The 24,731-nt window shown below is 35.6% G+C and overlaps 1 protein-coding gene across 3 annotated transcripts; it reads right to left on the bottom strand.

The window, feature by feature from the left end:
• Positions 1 to 7,047: 7,047 nt before the first annotated feature.
• Positions 7,048 to 24,228, bottom strand: LOC126775423 (protein suppressor of white apricot). Of its 3 annotated transcripts, none has more exons than XR_007669877.1 (15): positions 23,965 to 24,228; positions 23,254 to 23,423; positions 22,844 to 23,004; positions 22,387 to 22,603; positions 21,834 to 21,895; positions 21,176 to 21,389; positions 19,070 to 19,249; positions 17,974 to 18,237; positions 16,925 to 17,647; positions 15,804 to 15,916; positions 14,860 to 14,950; positions 14,288 to 14,339; positions 13,134 to 13,166; positions 8,189 to 10,032; positions 7,048 to 7,760 (listed from the first exon to the last, which is right to left on the bottom strand). XR_007669877.1 is itself a non-coding variant. In XM_050497358.1 (15 exons), the coding sequence occupies exons 3-15, from the start codon at positions 23,261 to 23,263 to the stop codon at positions 9,720 to 9,722; spliced, it is 2,433 nt and encodes an 810-aa protein (XP_050353315.1). In that variant the 5' UTR covers positions 23,264 to 23,423; positions 23,763 to 23,856; positions 23,965 to 24,022; the 3' UTR covers positions 7,048 to 9,719. The 3 variants fall into 3 exon arrangements, 2 of the variants coding, with proteins under 2 accessions (XP_050353315.1, XP_050353314.1); XM_050497358.1 differs by adding an exon at positions 23,763 to 23,856 and having other exon boundaries at positions 7,048 to 10,032; positions 23,965 to 24,022; XM_050497357.1 differs by having other exon boundaries at positions 7,048 to 10,032.
• Between the last annotated feature and the right edge of the window lie 503 nt (positions 24,229 to 24,731).

The following is a 24,731-nucleotide window of genomic DNA, read 5'->3' as shown; positions in this document are numbered from 1 at the left end:
GGATGGACCAGTAAATTATATAAGTAGTAGATTTGTTTATTTTATTTTATAGATTTGTTTATAGTAGATTTGTTTATTTTATTTTTTTGTAATTTTGTATATGAGTCTTGTTACTTAAATAAATAAATAAATTATTATTATTATTATATTCTAAGCCGGTTTTTAGTTTTTAAACTTATTATTTCATTAGTGTTTGTGAGTAATGTATTTGTAAACTTTGATAACAATATGGCGTTGCAGTTTTAAAAAACCAAAATTGTTTTTTTTTCATAACCATAATGTATAAATAATAATATGAATACAAAATCATATATATATATATATATATATATATATATATATAGATACTACTATATACTATATATATATATATATATATATATATATATATATATATAGTATATAGTATATAGTATTATTTGACGATAATAATTTATCGTTTCATGTTGTTTACATTACATGACCTACAGCTTTACCAATAAAGATTTGTTTTATTTACAATAAAATTACTGATTAATAATAATAATAATCACATAAGCTTAAGTTAGGTCTTCTACAATATGAAGTTATTAAATACGCACAATAAGTATTGACCAAAATTGATGTAATTAAAAAAAATGAAACAAAAAAGCCAGATTTTATCTCTGGCAAATTTTAAAACAAATAAATAAATAAACAAGTAATATATGGCCCCAAAAATCAATCTTCAACGTCCAAAGTCACGTTGATACCAAAACATTGGGTACCAGGCTTACATGAAACCGAAAGCTATATTTCTGTACATGCATACGAGAACCTGTTAATGCATATTCTACCTACTGTCATTGCTACAAGGATAAAATTTGGTTGGACGTAGAAATATCAGTGGTACTTTAAGACAACCCCTTATAATATAAAGATGATTATAATGTATGCTTTCCGTAGGTTTTTTAATTAAATTGTTTATAAGCAACAAAGAATAATTAAATTAAACATAAATTATAATTTTACCATTTTATATTATAAAACTGTTTCGAAAATTAACAAACTGTTAATGAAATAAATTAACTTTTCCATACTCTTTGTTGTATACATAAATATTAAAACTTATTATTACAGAAGGTATTATAAATACAGCTGGACTTCAAGAAAAAACTCTTATGAATTGAGAACAATTTTACATGCGACGGAACTCTTCTCTCCGAGCTTTCAAGCCAGCTTTTATTTAAGTTCAAAGTCACGTTTTTTCCAAAACATCGGTACTAGGAAATTATGAAGCCTTAGATATGTTTAAAAATCAATCGAAGCTTGGAAACGTGCTTTATTTGTAGGGTTCTAAGGTCACATTTCCTTTGCACAATTAAAAATCAATACTACCCTCCAACAAGTGGTGTGGATACTTTTACGGTGACCAATGACAGATCCTGTTTCTCACACAAGTAAATAGCATATGGGGCTTGCTGACGTCACGATGATTTTTGTTGTTGTTGCCAATGGGGTAGCTTTTAATGTAATTTACTTACTAATCTCGGATTTATATCTGAGATTTACTAATTTATATTATAAATAAAGTTATCTAGTAAGATTAGCAATTGATATCTTTATTTTACTGTATGTTGTTTTTAATTGGAGTAATAAATCTTAAGCCACTTAGGCCACACACACAATTTTAGGTCCTATTCAGTCCAGTTGAAGCTCTTAAACTTTTAAGATGGTTTAATATGCAATTGTATTTTTTTACATTGTTTAAATGTACGATAAAAGAATACAATATAAGGAATTTACTTTAAAAGAGTATCTATACTTTATTTCTAACATTTATTTAACTTTATTATTATACATATAATAAATTAATTGTAGTATTATTCCACTATCTTTTTTTATTTGGCTATTTTAGTGGCAGCTTATTTATATGTGCTTATGATATAGAATTCCTGGGGATATGAAACGTTGAATTCAGAGAAAATAAAATAAAATGTAAATAAGAAAATTCGTTGCTTTTTATTATATTATAAATAAGCAAGGAATAAAACTTCTCATGAAACAGTAATATGTATGTTTTTCTTTTATTGGTACATCATTTCGTCTTTAATTTGATTTGATTGTTTATTAATAAGTAAATCGGTTGAAAGTAATAATATTTATTCTTAAATTAATTTAAAAGTGGTTAACTTAATTAAATAAATTTGCACAAAGAGAAGCAGAATATAGCAGAAGTTCAGACAAATTGCAAATGAACAAAAATGCAAAGTTACGTTTATTCCAAAACATTGGTAACAGGAACTCATGAAAACAAAAGATTCGTGTAAAAAACAATACCAAACGAAAACGAACTTTTTGGCATTCGATATAAGGTTATAATCTCTTTGCGTTGACAAAAAAATCAATACTACCTTACTATTCAATCACATATAATATTATTATGTTGGAGTGTGTCACTGTGTGGCTTTCGATGTTGCCTGTACCAAAGTGTAAAAAACGGACAATACATGACATGTCCTATTATAGACACTACTATTTTGCTGTCGGAGTATTCAAATGTATAACTTTTTCTTTCATACTTAAGCTTTGTCTTAATAAATGGGAAAGAGAATGGTGATGTTAGGTAATTTCTTTTTTAAATTAAGATTTTTTTTCCTTAATATAATAACCTTCTCCTCAAAAAGAGGAGAGGAGGCCTTTAGCCTAGCAGTGGGACATTCACAGGCTGTTACGGTTATTAAGATTTTTTTTATAGAGTATTAAGGCGGACGAGCATATAGGCCACCTAATGGTAAGTGGTCACCAACGCCCATAGACATGGGGGCATTGTAAGAAATCTTAACCTTGGCTTACATGACCAATGCGCCACCAACCTTGGGAACTAAGATGTTATGTCCCTCGTGCCTGTAATTACACTGGCTCACTCACCCTTCAAATCGGAACGCAACAATACCAATTACTGCTGTTTTGCGGTAGAATATCTGATGAATGGGTGCTACCTACCCAGATGAGCTTGCACAAAGCTGGTGGTAGAACCAGTAATTTTCTCAAATTCAGTTGGGAAAGTTAGATCCGTTATTGATATTTTTATTTCAACGATAGAACTATTCATAAATAATATTAACAATATCTATGACAAAATGAATAAATGTCCAAGAGCTGGACAAACGTAAGGTCCTAAGGAGAAGGCTTGGAGTTCATTCTACTAATTTTATCAGACATGTAGCTATCCTTCTTCCTACTTAATTATGTTCTGTTTCTATCTAAAATAAATCTTCACTAAGCAAATAACCCAAACCCAAGCGGCTCTCAACACATTTATTATCTGTCGGCGTTGTGTTAACCATATGATCAGGTTGACTCGCATTTTATTTTGTGGGTAATTATAAATTTACTATCGTAAAATATTTCTGATTATTTAACTGGTCTTGGTCAGCCATTTTTTTAGAAAATTTTGATTTTTACCCGACGATGACTACTAAGACGTATACGACGTGTGGCGTATTGTCAATACTATCTAAAATATATTATTATAAACAAAACAAAATGAATTTTATTACATTTATTGGAAAAATATAAGAACTATTGACTTAATACTTTTATTAAAGTTTATAAATTATTATTATAAAAATGATATTAGTGATACGCCTGACCGTATTTCGAGCTGCCTCCCGTCAAAAGTGTATTACTTTTTAAAACCAATCTGACAGCTTGACGTATGACGTTCGAAAAGATTAACTTATTCTGCTTACACGGCCTCTTCTGACACCCTGGCGTCCTCGTCAGGTAGTCCAGCTTCTTCATCACCTCGGTCAAAAGGGCGGGTTCCTTCTATGACATCACCTATACTTAAGGGATTAATTAATTCATCAGATTGTTCTCCTGAAAACTTACGATCAATAATTGCATTGGAAATTTAAGAATTTTGATATTATAGAGCCCAAAGCAAAGGATGACTAGACATATCAAAATTTATATAGTATATACACCTAGTATTTACACCAAGCAAGTCGGGCCACACGTGAGTAGACATAATACAACAAGGTCTAGTATGTATCCACACAAAACTAGACATAACAAAACAAGTTCTAGTAGATATTCATACATGACTAGACATAATACAACAAGGTCTAGTATGTATCCACACAAAACTAGACATAACAAAATAAGTTCTAGTAGATATTCATACATGACTAGACATAACACAACAAGGTCTAGTATGTATCCACACAAAACTAGACATAACAAAACAAGTTCTAGTAGATATTCATACATGACTAGACATAACACAACAAGGTCTAGTAGATATTCACACAAGACTAGACATAACATAACAAGGTCTAGTATGTATCCACACAAGACTAGACATAACACAACAAGGTCTAGTATGTATCCACACAAGACTAGACATAACACACGGTCTAGTGGTGTCAAGCACAATTAATTACTTACTCGCAAAGAATGCAGTACACTCAGGTGTCCATTCACCTCTCCAAGGCACCATATACTGAACAGCAGCATAAGTCAGCTTGCCCCCAGCCACAAATGCTAATATATACGGTCTATCCGTAGTAACAGTTGAAGTAGCAGATCCAAAAATCATGAATTTTGAAAATTATTTTAAAATTTCTTTGTATTTTTTATAATCTTTACCAACCAATACAGTTTTGACAGAATGATCATTCGCTTTTAAAATTGAAACTTTTGCAGGGCTACAACATAAACACTATAAATATTTTGTATGCACGTACGTACGTCGTGGTTGAATACATCTTTACCTATTATAAAAGGTGCGTTCATACTTTCACTAGGTAAAACTAATAAATCAACTTCAAGAGTAATTTCTTCAAATTCAATGAAGAGGGTAACATAAGAAAACACTCACGTGATAGTATGTCCGACACCTTTTAATTCATGCTAAATGACTAACAACGGAGGATGAAATAAGCGACACGTCTAACGGACCGCTGTCCATAAAGATGTCGATGAGCTTCCATTGAACCACTCCAAACAATACATCCTTAGAATTTTATAATTTAGGTAATAAACAAAAAATGACGGGGCTTTTTCTATAATCTGAACGTTGTTTAGCAAAACAAACGCTTATATGATGACCGAGTTTCTTACAATACGCACAAGTTATTTTTGTATTAGATTTTACGTCATAATTGTTTATTGTTGCACTAGTAGATAAGTTTTGATTCGTCGGACAAACGGCTTGTTTGTGTCCCGTTTGACCACATGAAAAACACTTATATGACGTAAAATGCGTCGTTTGTTTAGTTGTAATTAAAGCTGGTTTGATAAAGGTAGACAAGTAATTAACTAATTCACACGGCATAAGTTTTTTATTAATAGCTGACGCTTTAACATGCGGTTCATTAATTCCTCTTATAACAATTGCGCTTATTAGTTCCTCGCTTAACCCTTTTACCATACGTAAACGCAGTAAAGATCTACGAGCATATTCCGCAAATGTAGGGTGAGCGTCGGAATTTGTACTCATGTACAAGCTAGTGCTAGTATTTTGTATGATGTTCATACAAAATACTAGCCATATCAACATTTTTTACACATAAGGATTTAAAATCAATTTTAAAATTACTCCATGAACGATCCGTGGTGACCCAATCATCTAACCAAGACTTAACGGGTGACCCGTTAGACTGCCCAACACGCGAGAAACATTCTATATTTCTCCATTTGTTAATACTTTGCGCGCGATCTACCTTATCAAACCAAGAATCAATATTGTGTACAGTAGGATCAAAATTTGACACATAATAGTCGCGAGAACAACTAGTCTTTAAAGAATGAATAGCATCAACAATCTTTGTAGCAGTATCACTTGTCGTATTATTATTTTCGACATTAGAATTCGATAATGCCAGTACTGATCTATCTTCTAACACATTAAGTCGAGCACTAATTGTTTGTAACGACTCGCGTAATTCCGAGTTATTAGAAATACTAGATCGCGAACGGTTGGTAGAACGACTACGAGAACGATAACGATGTTTTGAAACCTTATTATTAAGCATAATAAGGTTTCAAAACATCGGCTATGCTTGCGCTTCTCCATAATCACAAATTAAATTTATCACAAAACAAAAATGCAAACTACAAACTATAAAATAATAATAAGAAGAACAAAAAGATTAACCAGAATTCAACGAAAGAAGAAATGAGTTTGTATTCCACTTCTGATATAAACAAAACAAAATGAATTTTATTACATTTATTAGAAAAATATTAGAACTATTGACTTAATACTTTTATTAAAATCTGTAAAAGTGTATTACTTTTTAAAACAAATCTGACAGTTTGACGTGTAACGTTCGGAAAGATTGACTTCTTCTGCTTATATTACATATAATACCCGCCAATAAATATTGCACATCGACCTTTGAAAAGAGACAGTCGCCTTATTTCGGCTTCGTAGAGCGTTATCTCTTGCACACGTTGCACACACACGCGCGCGGAAACACTATCAGTGTCAGCCTGTAAATGTCCCTGCTGGGCTAAGGTCTTCTCATTCTTTTTGAGAAGGTTTTGGAGCTTATTCTACCACGTTGCTCCAATACGGGTTGGTGGAGTACACATATAGCAGAATTTCAGTGAAATTAAACACATGCAGGTTTCTTCACGATGTTTTCCTTCTCCGTCAAGCACGAGATGAATTATAATCATAAATTAAGCACATGAATTTCAGTGGTGCTTGCCCGGGTTTGAACCTACAGTCATCGGTTAAGATTCACGCGTTCTTACTACTTGGCCATCTCGGCTAAAACACTAAAGCGGTATCTAATAATTGTTTAAACTAGTACTATAAGATGAATTTACTACATTTTAATAGATTTGACATATTCTTAACCGGTTTTAGTGTTGAACTATTTTTTTTGTCTACATTCTAGTTGACGCTTATATAATAAAAGTGACGAATTAAAACAAATATATATAGTGTCCATATTACTTTATTTTCTACGAATGTAAAATTTTATTGAAATAAAAATTTATTCATCGACTTAAGCCTATTGATATATATTTAAAATATCATATCGAGTATCTAAAAAAATTACAAGTAAACTTACGTTATGCTCTTAAATGATGTATGATGTTTAATTTTCGTTAATGTTAAATGAATAAAATGTATAAAAAGTGTAAATGAATAAAAAGTATGTAATATACTTTTTATACGAAAAGTAATTTTCAAATCTCTTTAAAAGCCACAATATACAAGTATAACGTCATCATTTACCTTACTTATAAACGTTTATCGAGCATTTAGTTAAACACTGATTTCCTTTTTTTTCTAGCATGTTCAGTTGAGCGCAAAATATTCTGGCAATGTCACGTATTAAAGAGCTGACACATGTGATCGGTTTCAAACTGATTTCTCTCTTTCTCTCATAATTGATGTGACATTAGAAAGAAGAAGACGCAGCTTTGTTCAAAGCTCACCGACTAAAGCACATTTATAGGTAAAATTGATATTATACTACTATTTTTGTAAAATTTGATATATTACAATACGTTTTTTTTTAAATTACATATATTTTGGGCAGACAATAATAAAATTTAAAAAATCCAATTATTATTAGTATAACATTTCAATAGAGAATTATGAATCAACAAGACGAAAAAGAATGGGAATGATTGACATTTTTGCAATTATTATTAGATATATTAGTCAATATTTGTATTGTATTATATTTCAATCAATCAATCAATCAACAGCCAATCGTTGTCCACTGCTGAACATAGGCCTCTCCCAAGGTGCGCCAAAGCTCCCTGTCCTCCTGTATTATATTTATTAAATTTCAATATACAATAAATAGGGAGTATAAAAAATGTACATGTATTTAACATATCAGACTTTTATATGGTGGTAGGCTATTGTTTCAGATTTATTTTTTGGCGTAATCCGTTCGCTATCAGAAAGGGATGGAACCTTGTCAAAGAAAATCATAGTTGATAGTTCGTAAGCAAAGGAGCGTCGCCAAAAAAAAAGTTCAATAATATTCGACTCTGGCAAAGAGTAAAAGGAATAACAATTTCATTAAAATAATACCACAAATCCACACAAACGAACGAGTAACAACACGCCCGTAGCATCGATATTAATTTGCCGATGGGACAGTCGGAGCGCGCGTTTCAGTTCCAAAAGGTCGCATCCCGTTCTAATTGAGAACAGATTCTAACATTAACAACATATGGTATATTTTACCTTTAAACGGCAACATTTGAAGATAGAGGTCGCCACTTGCCATGAGACACCATTCAATTATGTATTTTCTGTGTTATATAAATAATAATGATGTACAATAAGTTAAAACGATCATAACTATATAATTTTAAATTTTTTTTCATATCATATCACTAGCATTTTGTATAATTTCAATTTATTACAATATAATTCGTAAAAGTAGGACGCAGGCAAAATCGTTTAATAAAAAAATCATAAATACGTTAAAAGCATAATTAAAATAATTCGAAAGATTATTTGAGGAAATGGATACATGAAAAACACATTTTCTACGTTCGTAATACACTTCACAACACTTGGTATATATACTGTCATGTGTATGTGTGTGTTTTGATAACTTATGTTAGTGTGCTATCTTGTGTATGAGAACATCCAAAACAAACAAATAGGCGCTCGTAATAACTCATTCTTTTTGTTAATACTATTGAAACGAATTATATTTGATATAAAAACCTTTGTTTTATTCTTCATACGTTCGTATGTACGTATTCTTCATACGTCCTGTTCGAGTAAATATCGTTAAATATATTTCACAGGTGGAAGAGCTTTGTGCAGGTTTGTCTGGGTAGGTACCACCCACTCATCAGATATTCTACCGCAGAACAGCAGTTTGAAGGGTGAGTGAGCCAGTGTAATTACAGGCACAAGGGACATAACATCTTAGTTCACAAGGTTGGCGGTGCATTGGAAATGTAAGCGATGGTTAACATTTCTTACAATGCCATTGTCTATGGGCGTTGGTGACCATTTACCATCAGGTGACCCATATGCTCGTCCGCCTTCCTATTCTACATAAAAAAAATGCATACTTATTTACAATTATATCGATTAACATACAGTTCTGGTCTCTTATGTGATAAGAACGACTACTATAATCTATACAATTATGATAATCTTAGATATTTCAGCGTTTAAAATCCTAGCATAGATTATGTTTATAGAGCCTAGTTCAATCAAAGGAACCTTAGATTTACACACACAATGCGATTTGCTAACAGCTCTGTTATATTATGCACTACAAACAGTTCTTGATTAATATATATTTATTACATTACATCCATCCAATTTAATTTTACTTCCGATAATAATATCGCCTATGTTTAATACGCCATTTTTTCACGAATCCATAATGAATGTCATAGATTATTCAAGAATTCGACCGATGTTGTTTATTTGTGATTTCTGCTCCTTTGATTGGAATATGCTATGATAATATTAGACATATAAATCGTTACAATGTAAAATTTATTAATGATTATCTTTACAAATTTATTATCATTTATAAAAAAAAAAAACATAAAACATCTCTGTGTATGTTTTAAATTGGCAAAATATCTTAAACCATAATTTAACCTAAGTAGAAACGAAATATATTCTAAATGTATATACAAATGTCTCAAAATAATTTTGCGCAATCATTTCTCGATATGAAACTTTGTATGAAAAACGACGACACTTCGTCATAGTTACAAAAATAGTCCTAAAATGTGATTCAATCGTTATCACTCGAATGGGAGTCCTCCCCACTGTCGCTCGACCACTCCCCCTCACTGTACTCCCTCGCTTTCTTCCTCTTCACCTTCCCTACTTCCTCGTCGCCCGACTCCTGTCTCGAGCTCGGCACCTCTCCGATGTCTTGTAGTACTAACTCCTTCGTCGGGGAGGCGTTTCGGAGTTCCTTTAACGTGTTTGTTAGATCTATGTTCAAGGTCTGACCGGGTTCCTTGAGTTCCATCTCCTTCCTTCTCTTCTTTTTGCTCTTTGATATGTGTTTTTTGTCTTTTTTACGCTTCTTCTTCTTTGAACTGTAAATTAATTTAATATTATTAAAAAGTTTTTATGCAATAATCGATTTGCGATTTGCTTACTTTCAGCAAAAACCGTTTATGTACGGCTAGGCATATCGATTTTATACATTAAACAATATTTAAAACCGAGATTATTTCAAAAAAGTTCTAGTTACCTAGGCTAGGAATATATATATATGGGTTAATAGGTATATATATATATGGGTTAATAGGTATATATATATATGGGTTGTTTGTACTATTTTTAACGTAGACCCTTCATTAAAGACCTTCAATTAGGTCTTTAATCATAATTTACAGTACTGTGTTTTTTCGGTGGGTAAGAGCAGAGATGGCCCAGTGATAAGAACGCGTAAATCTTAACCGATGATCGTGGGTTCAAACCCGGACCAGCACCACTGAATTTTCAGGTGCTTAATTTGTGATTATAATTCATCTCGTGCTTTACGGTGAAGGAAAACATCGTGAGGAAACCTGCATGTGTCTAATTTCACTGAAATCTGCCACATGTGTATTCCACCAATCCGCATTGGAGCAGCGTGGTGGAATAAGCTTCAAAGCCTTCTCCTCGAAAAGAGGAGAGGAGGCCTTTAGCCCAGCAGTGGGACATTCACAGGTTGTTACGGTTACGGTGCACATATAGTTTAAAGGACTGTCGTGTAACTATAGATTACAAGGTTTTGACAACCTGATGTAATTCATTTCTCATATCATGTCAAACCAAAAATCGTTTTACCGCAAGAGGCTGTGTTTAATTGATTTAAACGGCAGTTATCTCACGAATGTGCTGGAATGAAGTTTGTTGATACAAAAAATATATTTATCTTAGTAAATAAAAATATAATGTTCCTTTGTTATATGTTTGTCCTCTAAGCATTTCTACACAACTTGTACGATTGTGATGTAATTTTAGAGTGTTGTTCTGCGAACGCCCGCAAAGGTTCTTGGCCAAAAAACAAGATTTTTCTTTGTATATTTGTACTTGAATTTAAACGTTTTTTTTTTTTTTTTATATCGCCGGGAGGGCAAATGACTCTACTCCACCTGATGGTAAGTGGTAGTAGAGTCCAAACGCGACGACGGCCAGTACAGACGGGAAAAACGTTCTGCACTAGCCGCCTTCGCCTTGCCGGCCCGCAAGATGCCTCTTCACGCCTCGTTTGAAGGAACCCGGGTTGTAAGAGGAGAGGAATACGTGAGCTGGTAAGGAATTCCATTTTTTGGAAGTGCGACAAAGAAAGGAGTTGCCAAATTTCTTTGTTCGCGATGGAATTGATGTCACAGTTAGGCGGTGACATCGAGAACCAGCTCGCGTGGACTTAAGAAGGAAGGGGGAAGCAGGAATTAGAGAGAATAATTCCTCAGAGCACTCGCCGTGATACAGTCGATAGAAAGCGCTCAGTGCTGCTATCTCACGACGCAATTGTAAAGGTTCAAGGGTGTTTGTGACCTTTACGTCGCCAATAATGCGTACGGCACGTCGCTGCAACCGGTCCAAGGCCTCAAGTAGGTACTTAGCGGAGCCATCCCAAAGGTGCGAGCAATATTCCACGCAAGACCGTACCTGTGTTTTGTACAGCAGGCACAGTTGTTGTGGCGTGAAAAAGCGCCGCACCTTGTTCAGAACTCCGAGTTTCCGTGAAGCTGTTTTTATAACAGCCTCGATGTAATCCCTTGGACTAAGGTCGCAGCGAACGTCAATCCCCAGCATGGCGATTTTGCTTTGCATCACCAGCGGAGTACCACAGAGGGAGGGAAGAGGGGAAAATGTTGACTTTTTCGCCGTGAGAGCGCATACCTGTGTTTTCTTGGCATTAAACTCAACAAGATTATCAGAGCCCCATTTGGCGATGAGATCTAACGTCCTATCGAGTTCAATGACAAGATTCTCCCGCCTCTCCTCAGTTTCCGCCCGCCCAGCCACTGCGCGTCCGTGGTATCCACCATGCACTGTACTATCATCTGCATAGCAATGTATGTTCCCAAGGGAGAGCATATCATTGATATGCAAAAGAAAGAGTGTGGGAGATAGCACAGATCCCTGGGGGACCCCAGCATTCACTACATAGAATTGTGAAGCGCAACCATCTACTAAAACACGAAGGCTACGCTTGTGTAGGAAGCTGGCAATCCAGGTGCATAGCTGAGCAGGCAGACCATATGCCGGTAGCTTGGAGAGAAGACTTCTGTGCCAGACCCTGTCGAAAGCCTTGGAGATATCGAGGCTGACAGCCAACGATTCTCCATGCTTGTCGATAGCTTCACCCCAGAGGTGTGTTACGTACGCTAGAAGATCACCTGTGGACCGTTTTGGTCGAAACCCGTACTGACGATCATTAATTAGACAGTGATCTTCTAGGTAATGGATCAGTTGGTTGTTTAAAATCCGTTCCATCACCTTACAAAGTACTGAGGTGATAGCTATCGGCCGATAATTTGCCGGGTCAGACCGATCCCCTTTTTTGGGAACCGCTTGCACATTAGCTCTTCTCCAAGCCTCCGGCACACTTCCCGAAGAGAGAGAAAGTTGGAACAGGCGCGTTAACACAGGAGACAGCTCCGCTGCGCACTTCTTCAGCACTATGGCTGGTATTCCATCGGGACCGCTAGCTTTCCGTACATCAAGTGATTGCAGCTCCGCACGCACATCACGTTGCCTGATTTTAATGTCAGGCATCGTATGGCCACATGCAGGTATTGTAGGTGGCAGTGCACTACAATCATCGATGACGGAATTGTCGGCAAAGAGTTTAGCCAGGAGATCAGCTTGCTCTTGCGGACTGTGATCTAGCGATCCGTCCGGATTTCTGAGCGGTGGCAGCGAAGGTTGGCAGAAATTGTTTTGCACAGACTTGGTCAGACGCCAGAAGCTACGGGAGCCCCTAGGATGCGAAACAAGGTCATGACCAATCTGTACAATGCAATGTTTTATGAAGAACTACTAATAAAAACAATATTTACTTATATAATAATATACAAATAAATATATATTTAACATATAAGAGGTGTGTATATAGAATGTTCTATAAAATAAATTATTATTAAATAGCAAATTTGAACATTTGTATGATTATATTATTTAATTATGTACAACATACCTGTCGTAATCCGAATCTTCTTCGTCAGATGACCTGTAAGATATTAAAAAATAATATTATTTATTATTAACAGTAACAGCCTGTTAATGTCCCACTGCTGGGCCTTCACTCCCTTTTGAGGAGAAGGTTTACAGCTTATTCCAAGCCGAGATGGCCTAGTGGTTAGAACGCGTGAATCTTAACCGACGATCGTGGGTTCAAACCCGGGCAAACACCACTGAATTTTCATGTGCTTAATTTGTGATTATAATTCATCTCGTGCTCGACGGTGAAGGAAAACATCGTGAGGAAAGTTACATGTGTCTAATTTCTGTGAAATTATGCCACATGTGAATTCTACCAACCCGCATTGGAGCGGTGTGGTGGAATTTATTATTAAATATATAATATATTATTTAAAATTCGTAAAAGCCACACTTTTAGGCAAAAGTAATATTAACGTCACTGCACTGAAGATTTTTAGCAAAAAGTAATGCGTCTGAACTACCTACTGTTAAGAGGCTACCTAGGCTAGGAATTAATCACATGTCAGAGCGTCACGGTAGCATGCGAAAGCGATCCCGTGGCGCTCCTCGTTACGACGGAAAGGGTACCGCTGGTTTTTTAGTGGGTATTCCGATGTTCGGGGCGCACTCGGCGCCTTGGACACCGGCGAGCCCCACATAACCCCCCACTGTTCCCGTGGGGGCAACGCGTAACGCGTTTTTCCAGCGTTAAAAAAAGTCATTAATCACTATAGCCAATGCTCCACCGACCTTGGGACTGAGATGTTATGTCCCTTGTACCTTTGATTAAACTGCCGCCACACATCAAGAGTAAGTATTGCTGTTTGGCGGTAGAATAAGTGATGAGTGGGTGGTACCTATCAAGATGACTTACACATAGCCTGTCAAGTTAAGATTTGTTCTGGGACTCAAACAAAAAACAGACTTAATTTCGATTTTTTTATAGTAGAATTTCTTGTCTTTAAGTGGGTCCCTCAATGGTTTAGATTGGATACGGCAGGTGGAGCTACGATTAGGATACAGGAATTATTTAAAAAATAAAATTGGATTTTATCAGTACGAAGCCGGTCCGCTGTTATAATAATTATGTCTGGCCTTAAAGAAATTTACTTTGCTTTACTTAACAATTGAATTGTAATTATTAAATACCTGATCTTCTTCCGTTTGCTTTTCTTGTGTTTGTCAGTTTCATCTTCGTAATCTGAAATGAATACAATTTTACATTATATATATATATGACAAAAAAACACCTGGTTCATCTAAAATTCTAAAATTTGTGTTTCTTTTTTATAATTTCAAATAAATAGGCAGCTATCAAATGGGACACCTAATGGTAAGTAGCCACCACCACGCATACCTGGTACCTACCCAGAACGGTTTGCAAGCTCTGCCACCAAATACAAAAAAATACTTTATAATATCTTTAGAAGCTGCTAAAAAATATATAGGGGGATATTAAAATTATTGCAGCCTGAAGGTCATGGAAAAAAATATCTAAGTGGCTTTTATGACAGAAATTTCTGTTATCAACTCAAGTTTTTAGCAAAAAATCATACAGTTTTGTATTATTCTAATGTGCATTTCTAAGTAATTTCATTTGTAAACAGTTGCATGTACAGAAATGCCAACTATGTCAGTCAAACACACGTACAAATTATAAACGGACGTTAGAATCGACCCAGTGATGATAAGGTAGGCCGGAAAAATAGACAAAGTATTACCTCTCTTATCTCTTCGCCGTCGTTTATCTCGTCTCCTTCTCTTTTCTTCTTCCTCAGACTTCTTCTTTCGAAGCGACTCTAACGTGTCCACCTGTTGAATTGAAATGTAAGTACATTTCGACATTTTAGACGAAATCCTATAATATTACTTTCTAATAAATAATATTAAATGATGACGTCCTCCTGACTCATTTCGTCCACTGCGGTCTTTCTGAAGGGAGTTTAGCCCGAGACATATTATATATGCATAAGTGTGTTTGCATACACAAGTGCACTCTTTATTCTCTGACTCTCATAATGTGATGGGATGACGAAACCAAAACGACCGAAAAGTGATCAAGCGCAGGACAATCGGCTTCATATGCTTTCCGAAGCACGAGTGTGCTGCACTGAGAATGCTACTGAGAATTTCTCGAGAGAAAAACACAATCAATTTTTAAATACCCGACCCGAGGTTCGAAAGTGAACCATCGAAATCTGCGGCCCTATCTAACTCGGCAGTTATATTTATTATGAAATTTTTTAAATCTTATATATATTAATCTCTATTTAATCGGTCAATTGTCAATTAATTATTACTATTGTCAATGGAATATGCACAAGAGGTCGATTATATGACGTACGTAGTCACGGAGGACTTATATACTCGTATCGGTGGACGCTACTACGTCAATCGATATTAAACATCAAACTTTAAGTGTGGTTTTTTTTAATGTCTGACATCAATCTTTAATTGAATAATAGTTTTCGTTCCCGGTTTCACCCGCAGACTAGGGGGACGGGGCAGATAGGTAAAAAAAATGGCCAACGTCCCGCCTTAGGGTTCGAGCTTGCGTCATACGAGTTTCATCAAAATCGGTTCAGTCGTTTAACGGTGACGGGCAATTGTGTCCGTGACGTCACAGCGTCGTGCTCATGCGAGCCGACACGGGCGCGTGTCGCACCATGGCGCTGGCGAGCGACGTGGCGGGCAGCGCGGCGGCGGCGGCCGCGTCCACGCCGGCCGCGCGCAGGAACTCCGCCGCGCGCCGCCGCCGCCCCGCCGGGGAGCCGTCGCCTGCGGGAATTCAATATTTTCTCATAGTAATATGTCCTCCAGACCAATTTCGGCCCCGGCGGCCAATCTCGGGAGCGATTAGCCAACTACGCAGGAGATATTATAGTGCACGAGTGTGTGCGCAAACGCAGGTGCACTCTCTATTCCCAATCTCTCATAATCCGATGGGACGGCAATCCGACCCGACCGGAAAGAGTTCAGGCGCAGGACCACCGGCTTAACGTGCTTTCCGAGGCGCGGGAGTGTACACACTTCCAACTTCCAGACTCCGGGCTGCTACTGAAAATCTTCCGACAGAAAAACCCACTAACTTTTTATTAGCCCGACCTGGGAATTGAACCCAGGACCTCCGGGTCTACGGCTTACATCGAGCCACTAGACCAACGAGGCAGTCAATATTTTCTCATTTGCATAAAAAGAAATAATTGTATTTATATTTCTTTAATGTTTGCTAAGTTCGCATTGATACTGGCCTTTAAGTTTTGTGTAATAGTTTATATATGATAATAAAAAAAAAGGTAGAAATGACATTTAAAAAAAGCTTTGATGTTTGACAAAGTATAATTATTTAGTAAGAAAAGTAATAAGGCATTGAGAGAAAAAACGGAATAATAAACTGTAAATGTCGTTTCTTTGTATACAAAGCAACCTCAAGTTTATTTACTTCTAATTTTATTATTTAATAATAATAAAATAATAATAAAAATTTAGCTTATACGTATTTTACTTCAAATACGGATTATGTACGTCAAAATGGCTGAGTTTAAAGGATTTTCATTAGAAACTGAATTTGATGCCGGCTGGCAGGGTTTCGCTAGATTGAATATTTTGACTCATTTTGACAATTTGTTATTGATTCGCAAAGAAGGGCTTAAGTGCGCAAAAAGCAATATCGAGCGAGCCCAATACAGCGTACTGAACAATTTATAAACAAGTAACTAGTATCCGCCCGCACTGGCCCACATGTTTTTTTTCTGTATCTCTGACAACGTTAGGATAAAATATTACCTTTCGAATCTGACTGCTCGCCCGTCAAATCGATCATGTCATCGGAGTTATCTTCCAACGATATAATCTCACTTTCCAACTCCTCTTTGTGCCTCTTCCTCTTTTTCTCTCTCTCTATTTCTCTGTTAATCCTCTCAGCTTCTCGCTCTCTCTTTCGTTCTCTCACCTTCTCTTTATCAGAGATCCTCTCGGCTCTCCTGTCCTTACGTTCAGTTTTGTGTTCCAAACGATATTCCTTCTTCCTAACGCGGTGTTTCTTTTTATCTCTACTCGGGCTTCTGTTTTCGTTCTCCCTTATTCTCTCTTCTTTCTTTTCCGGTATTTTCTGTTCTTTGATTTCGACCTTTGGCGGATTGTTTTCTACGGCTGGTTCGTCCTCAACTTTTGTCTGTTCCTTTGTATGAATAATTTCTTTTGGCAGTGGGTCTATGACCTCAGGTGTGGTTGGTTGGTGTACAATCGTAGTTGCCGGTTCGATGGTTTTCACTAACGGTAGGTTGTTTACTTGAATCGCTTCCATTTTGTAAACGACGACCGGTGGGATATTGTTAAACGTATGTATCTGTGGTATATTCGTTTTGGGAATTTCTTTTGGCTGTTCTTCTTGTCTATCCATTTCTTTGTTCGCTTCGTCGTCTTCTGAACTCGACTCGTAGGGAAGAGCCGGTTTCGGTAATATCGGGTCGGGTTCCTTTAGTTTCTTTATAGAAAACGATACAGGTGCTGAAATTAAAATACTTTAATGAACTTAATTTACTCAGTAGCATATATATTTGTTCCCACAAATGAGTGTCTGAGTCTGAAGTCTGAGTGAGTGAAAGGCAGTACTATAAAATATCGACATAATTTCATGGTAATTATTGATAAATAAAATGTGTTCAAAATTATTATGAATCAAAAGGCACGCGAGGCGTGGAGTAACTACTCAATACTAAATAAAAGATAGAACAAATGTTGTTGTCTGTGGAATTAGTAGCGGTTATTCGTATTATATAAATTGCCCTGTATATATTATGTAGTATATACATATTGTTAAACAATGTACTCACCTTTATCATGTTTCTGTTTCTCTTTCCCATTGACATCTACGCCTCTCTTTTCTTGCATTAATCGTTTATAGAACGGATGATACATATTATCAGGTTCCAAAAACGTGAAGCGAGGATCGTTTTTCGCGCGCACGATCTCTTCGAACTTGTCGCCATTTCGTGCGACGTACGCCGCCATTTTGTCGATCACGACTTTAATGTCATCGGGCGGAGTCACGATGATTGGTTTATCTTTGCTGTCTGATGAGGAACTGTCCTCAAAGTCTGTGATCAAAGACAGTAAATGTTTATTTATTTATTATAATATCAACACCAACAAGAAGTACACTAATAAATACAATCGAGTCATTAAACATGACGTTATACAAATCAAGTGTCTCCTAAATTATAGGTGTTGCAAAATATATCAACATTTCGAGTTAACAAAAAAATTATAATTTTAAAAATCAAAATATTTATAAGAAATAAAGAAGACATTAACAATTAAATTATTATAAAATTATCACTTGATTGGTATAAAATGAATAAAATATAAATATCTGAGAACATTTAAAATTTTTGAATATTAAATGTTAATTAGAATAAGTATTTTTGAATTCAGAATTGCTGTGGTCAGATTTAAAAAATGTCTCAGCGTTTCAAAGTTTTATGATAGATTTGGACTATTTAATAAGTAAATTTTGATAAGTAATATTTTTTTTGTGTAAATGAATATAAAATAAATACATAACATCTTACCCCAAAACAAAATCTACATACATCAATACCGTTCAGGAAACAACGAATTACGATACATGCACATTAAATATAATAATAATAATAAATAAAATGAAGATTTTAACTTCGTTGATATATAAAATTACTAGTTTCCACCCACTGCTTCGCTCGCGTGTGAGGAGAAAGCGGCCTATGTCCGTACTTGTACTAGTATTTATTAAATTTTGAAAAACTTTTCTGTAATACCTGAGTTTCTTTCGTCGGTAATTCTCAGGATTGCGGTGTTTCTTTCCTTTCTTGTTGATTTTTATCAATCGATTAAGTCTAATATCCATATTGAATAAAGATTTTTAAATTTGACTTTGTAATGTTATCTCACCCGAGTCGTCGCTGTCACTGTCTGTATTGTAGTTCTTCATGAGACTGAGGCCAGTGGACTTTGTAGTAGTCACCGTGGGCGTCTTCTGAGGTTCGACAGGAGCCGGCTGAGTTTGAGCTTGAGACGTATATTGATGGTAGTAGGCCGCGTACTGCTGCTGCAGAGTTTGGTTCGCCGTAGCTAGATAACAAAGAAAACAGTTACGACAAAAATATTTTGGAATCATACAAACCATTAAGTAATCATTGTAGAGATTTTGTTCAAATAATTTTCGGTATTATTTTATACTGAAACAGTAACGAGGCCTCCTCACCGTTAAATTACGAGTCGATTTATATGTGACATTAATTCATGAGATACATTCAACTTTCAAATACAAGCCGAGCAAGAGAAGGATTCGAAGGTCTGGTTGTAAATGAGTTTGGTGTTGGGCTGACCGATTTGTGAGATCGATGGACCCTCTACGGGGCGCCCGTAGAGGTCTTTTTTGGTCTCGCAGACTATTGGGCGGAGAGTGGCCATCTGCGTAGTGCGGGATTATCGCACAATATCCTAATAGCAAGGAAAATGTCTTTCCACGCTTCCGCGCTGGACAAGCCCCGGGGCGGCGACGGCTGTGGCGAGGGCGCGACATACATTTAGTATCGGGTCGCCACTGTTTTTCAACCTAAATAACTACTATTAAAACAAATGTATAAGAACGATATACATCAAGAACATACTTTGAAAAAATGAACACAAACACTCTAATGGAACACATACATAAAATGGGCGGGGCAATCTCCTATAGTGATACACACAGATACAATTATTATCCTTAATTATAAATAATACGGAATCGGAAGTTCTTTAAAATATTATCGATATTTTGTTTTTTATGCTTCGGTCAAATACTAAAATTCATTCATTCATTCATTAAATTATATATAATAATATTTAAATTTATTTTTAAATATCTTATATTTCTATGTTAATTATTAAAAACAGTATTTTATATTTATTGACAAGTGCAAATGTTTTAATGAATTATGAATCTTGATTCCATAGCAAAGCTAATAATAATAATAATATCCTGGGATTTTTTACATTTTTCACACACGGTCATCTGATCCCAAATGAAAGCTTGTACAAATCTTGTGCTATGGAAACCAGACAACTGATATACTACATATACTACTTTTCTTTTGTAAACATACTTATATAGATAATTACACCCAGACTCAGGACAAACAGACATGTTCATGCAAACAAATGTCTGTCCTGGGTGGGAATCCAACCAACAACCTTCGGCGTGAAAAGCAAGTATCTACCAACTACGCCAACCGACTCCTAAAGCTATCGAATCGTGACATATTTTTTCAAATGATGCAATTTCATATCAGTTTATTCCTCCATAATAAATTTTATTAATAAAATGATGTAAAAATTTAATGATAATACTACACAATATAACTAACGTCATTAAATAAGGTATTAGGTGTATATAAATGATAATAAAAGTGTGGATAAAATCTCGGTACGCTACATTACGTATCACCATGTTATTAATTTACGTTTCGAAATCCGATCGTTAAAACGTCCACCAAAAATATTTTTTAAATGGATACAGTCATTTGGTTGTTTATTAACCGTTCATAAAAAACGCCATATTTTTTTAATAATAATAATAATATTATAAACATATAGAAAAACGACATTAGTACTACCCGGTATTTTCCTATATGTAACTCATTCGGTAACTGCAAAGCGACTAGATGAAACGCGCGGCACCGCTTGGACTGACGTCCTCACGTGTCGCGGTCGCAGCGCATGCGACGCGGGTGCGCTCGTGCCCGGTCCGCCGCGGTACTAGCGCACCCGCGTCGTGCGAGCCTCCTGCCGGCTTCGAAGACCGGATGAGCAAAATATGCAAGTAACGACCGCCCACGGTCACTCGCACATTTGGAAAATCGGGCTCGACGTGCAGCGTGGAGTTAACTCCGACCATGTGGAAAGGCAGAGCCTGGGCGGTCAGATTCACAGCGAGCGGAGGCGACGCATTCGTTGTTTCCGCTCCTTGTGAACCTGAACGCCCAGGTCGTCGCGGGGCGCCAGTGGGAGGCTCACCGGTGGGGCGCGGCGCGTGGTGGTAGCGCACGGGCGCGCGCGCGATGGTGGGGCGCGGCGGCAGCGGCTCCGTGCCGGGCGGCGCCACCTCGCCCGGCGCCAGCTCGGCCGCGTACGCCTCGTCGGGCACGGCCTCGCCGCGCATGCGCGAGATCAGCAGCGTGTAGTCGCAGTCCGCCGACGGCTTGTAGTGGATGCTCGGGATGGACGGCGCCTGCGGGCGAGCCGGGTTTATTACTCGGGGCCGATTTCGGGCGGCGGTGACCACGAGGCATAGGCCGATTATCCAATTTAAAAAAAATGTTAATTATTATTGATATCGCTTTTGGTAGCTTTAAATGTAAAAATAATAGTTATAGAGCATAGAATTGAAGTCACTCATCAATGAAATTGTTTTTTCAATTTAAAATTTATAGAAGCTTAATTATCTCAATTACGAGCCAACCAACTATTAAAGGTTAACAGAGTATAAGCTTTATAGTTTCGCCACTAGATGGTGCTGTAGCTCGACAACTTCTATACTGTAAATCCGATAACCGTGACCATTGATATAATTATATGAACAGGCAAGATAATGTCTAACGAGAATTTGAGATTGTTTCATATCTTTAAATAATAATACAGGCCAAATTTGCTATAAAAAAAAAATCTAACTTACTGATTCAATTACAGCCGAAGCTAAGCTTGGATGTAGATAATCTTCATTTGTTTCTTGTTTTTCTGCAATAAATATATATATTGTATTATTTTAGTTAACCTATACTAATATTATAAAGAGGTAAAGTTTGTGAGGTTGTAGGAGGTAATGTCTGGATCTACTGAACCAATTTTGAAAATTGTTTTACTGCTAGAAAACCACACTATTTGTGAGTGTATATTAACCTAAAAACTTAAACCTGGAAACTTAGATGTTACACAATGGTGACTATAGTTACATAATAGTACTAAGGATTAATGTTTGGCAGTAGGATATCTGATGAGTGGGTGAATCCAATCTCAGAGATTAGCAACTGTCCAGGAGATATTGTAGTCCATAAGTGTGGTTGCAAGCAGGTGTGTTCTTTATTCAACTCCAGACTGCTTCTAACAATATTCTAATAGAAACCCCTAAGTTTGAAACCAAGACCTTGGGATCGGCTGACATATATCTAGCTATTGGACCAATGAGAGCAGTAGTTCAATGTTTATCGCAGATATTACAATGTATGTACCTTCTACTACTTCTGCTTTCTTCTCTGGCCACTTCCCAGCCTTAACTAAAGCAATCAGTGCTGTATAATATGGATGTAAGGATGAATCCTTGTTCAGGAAATTGAACTGCACATTGTCCCCTTGTTTCGCCTTGATGAGGATCTCCATCTGTGCACCCTGGTTTGCTATGAATTTAGCTGTCTTCTCTATTATTGCATTCTGCTTTTGTGTTTCTGGCTGTTAAACAAACAAAACATTGTTTAAATATAATATAACATATATTATTAAAGAATCAGACATGTAGTAGTTAATTTATGCTATTTTGCAGATTTAACGATTTAAGATATCTTTTTAAAAAAAATATTAGAATAATTTTTTTTCTAAATTTCAAAATTAAAAGTAAAAAATATTTCAATATATCTGTCAGATATGCTCTATGGTTTAAATTCAATAAAAAAATGTTTTGATCTTACTCACAAGCACTGTGTTTGCAGGTAAGAGAGCTATGAAATCAGCAGTTGGATCGAAGGGTTCGTCTACCTCCACGGATTGAGTTTCTGATGTTGTTTCTGCTGGAGTATCATAATTGAAGCCCACCTGACCATACCCAGCTGCATGAAGACGCTTCAATTCCTCTTCTAAATAGAAAAATAAATTGGATGGTTTATTTTCTTATAATATGATATGGCATAAATATAAATCTTAAGTATTAGTGCAATAAAAAAAGTTTAGATGAATTCAAAATGATTTATTTTAATGAGAATAATTTTAACGAAACTTGGATTTGTTTGAGTAATTTCAAGCTATATCATAATTATTATATATTAATAATTATTATATAACAGTAATTAGTTTTATCAACTATAGTATACAATAAATAAAAATACCTTTATACATTTCTTCCTCATCTTCATCAGTATGAAGAGCGCGGTACCTCTCCTCATCACATAGTTGTTCCACATCCAGTTCTGCCCTGGTGAGCTCGACACGCCAGTCGTAACCCCCAGGCGGTGCTTCCAAGGCTGACAGATCGTGTAGCGCTCCCCTTGCATCGTACCTGTCAGTACAAATAAATAAATATAAATATTTTAGCTATAACTTCAGATTGAGCAAATAAAAGTAACACAATTTTAAATTTAGAAAACATCTTTTATATACATCTTTGTATTCAGAAAATAAGGGAAAAGAAAACTTAATATTATTTTAGATAATAAATACTTTCAAACAAATCTTATAGTTTAGAAAATATAAAACGAAATAGGACATTTCTTATAATATATATATGTATGTATATAATATTTTGGTAGGCTGTTTGCATTTATTTCGACGTCCCATACAAAGTCAATAATAATTTATCGTACATACGCAAAAGTTGCCTTTTTTAGGTTATACATACCACCGGAGGAAGTCACCATAACAATATGCAAGGCAGCAGCCTGGTACGGCAACCTCAGCTTTCTTCAGCCCTCAGGAAAAACTTTCAACATTTTCTGCGAAATACTTAGCATCTTCCAAAAATTAATACTTTCTGATTATTTACTATAATTATAAACTTTTAGCGCCACAGTTACAGTCTTATAGTAAAAAACGGATCGAACCTGTCGATTTTCAACGTTTCATCCCCCATCCACGGAATGAGGTGTTTGCCTTGATCAATGTGCAGGGCTTTATCGTCATCCCTGAACAGTTTGCACGAATAGCCGAACACGAATAATTCTTCTTTCTTCTCTTTAAATTCACTTTTTCTTAATATTCCAGTTTCACTTTGATTTCCAGTCCATTTCACTGACATTTTAAAAAAACTTAAGCACAAATTACGAAAATATTTAAGCTTTCATTTCACTTCACCACTAAACACGCTATCGATCATTCATATTCATTCTTGTAATCTAACAATATTTTATCTGTGGTTATTTTATATAGCAGTCAAAGCTTGTCAAAGTAAAGATGAATCACGGAACACCACTGACTATATAATATGTATTCTAATAATTTCTAATTATTATAATTTAATTATGTATGTGCGATTTTATATAATAATTATTTAATAATACTTATATCAAAAATATTTACAATAATTTTCGAAGTTTACGTAAGTATTAATATGTATATATATACATAATAAAATAATATAAACAACACTATTTAAGTATATGTATATATAAATATGTATAATATGTATAACATTACCATAATAATTAGTGTATGTTAAAAAGTGACTAAGTTTGAGAATTAACCTATATTTTCGAGACAAATTAAATATATATATATATACGAAATGATAAATATTAATTAGTAATCTTGGTGACAGAAAAGCTGTAATTTTGTGCACAAAATGTAATGATAAGCTTTCACAAATAATTAT

This window comes from Nymphalis io, chromosome 18 (assembly GCF_905147045.1).
Source record: "Nymphalis io chromosome 18, ilAglIoxx1.1, whole genome shotgun sequence".
NCBI classification, from domain to species: Eukaryota; Metazoa; Arthropoda; class Insecta; order Lepidoptera; family Nymphalidae; genus Nymphalis; species Nymphalis io.
Note: the sequence above shows the minus strand (reverse complement) of the source record. Positions and strands in the feature narration are given on the sequence as shown.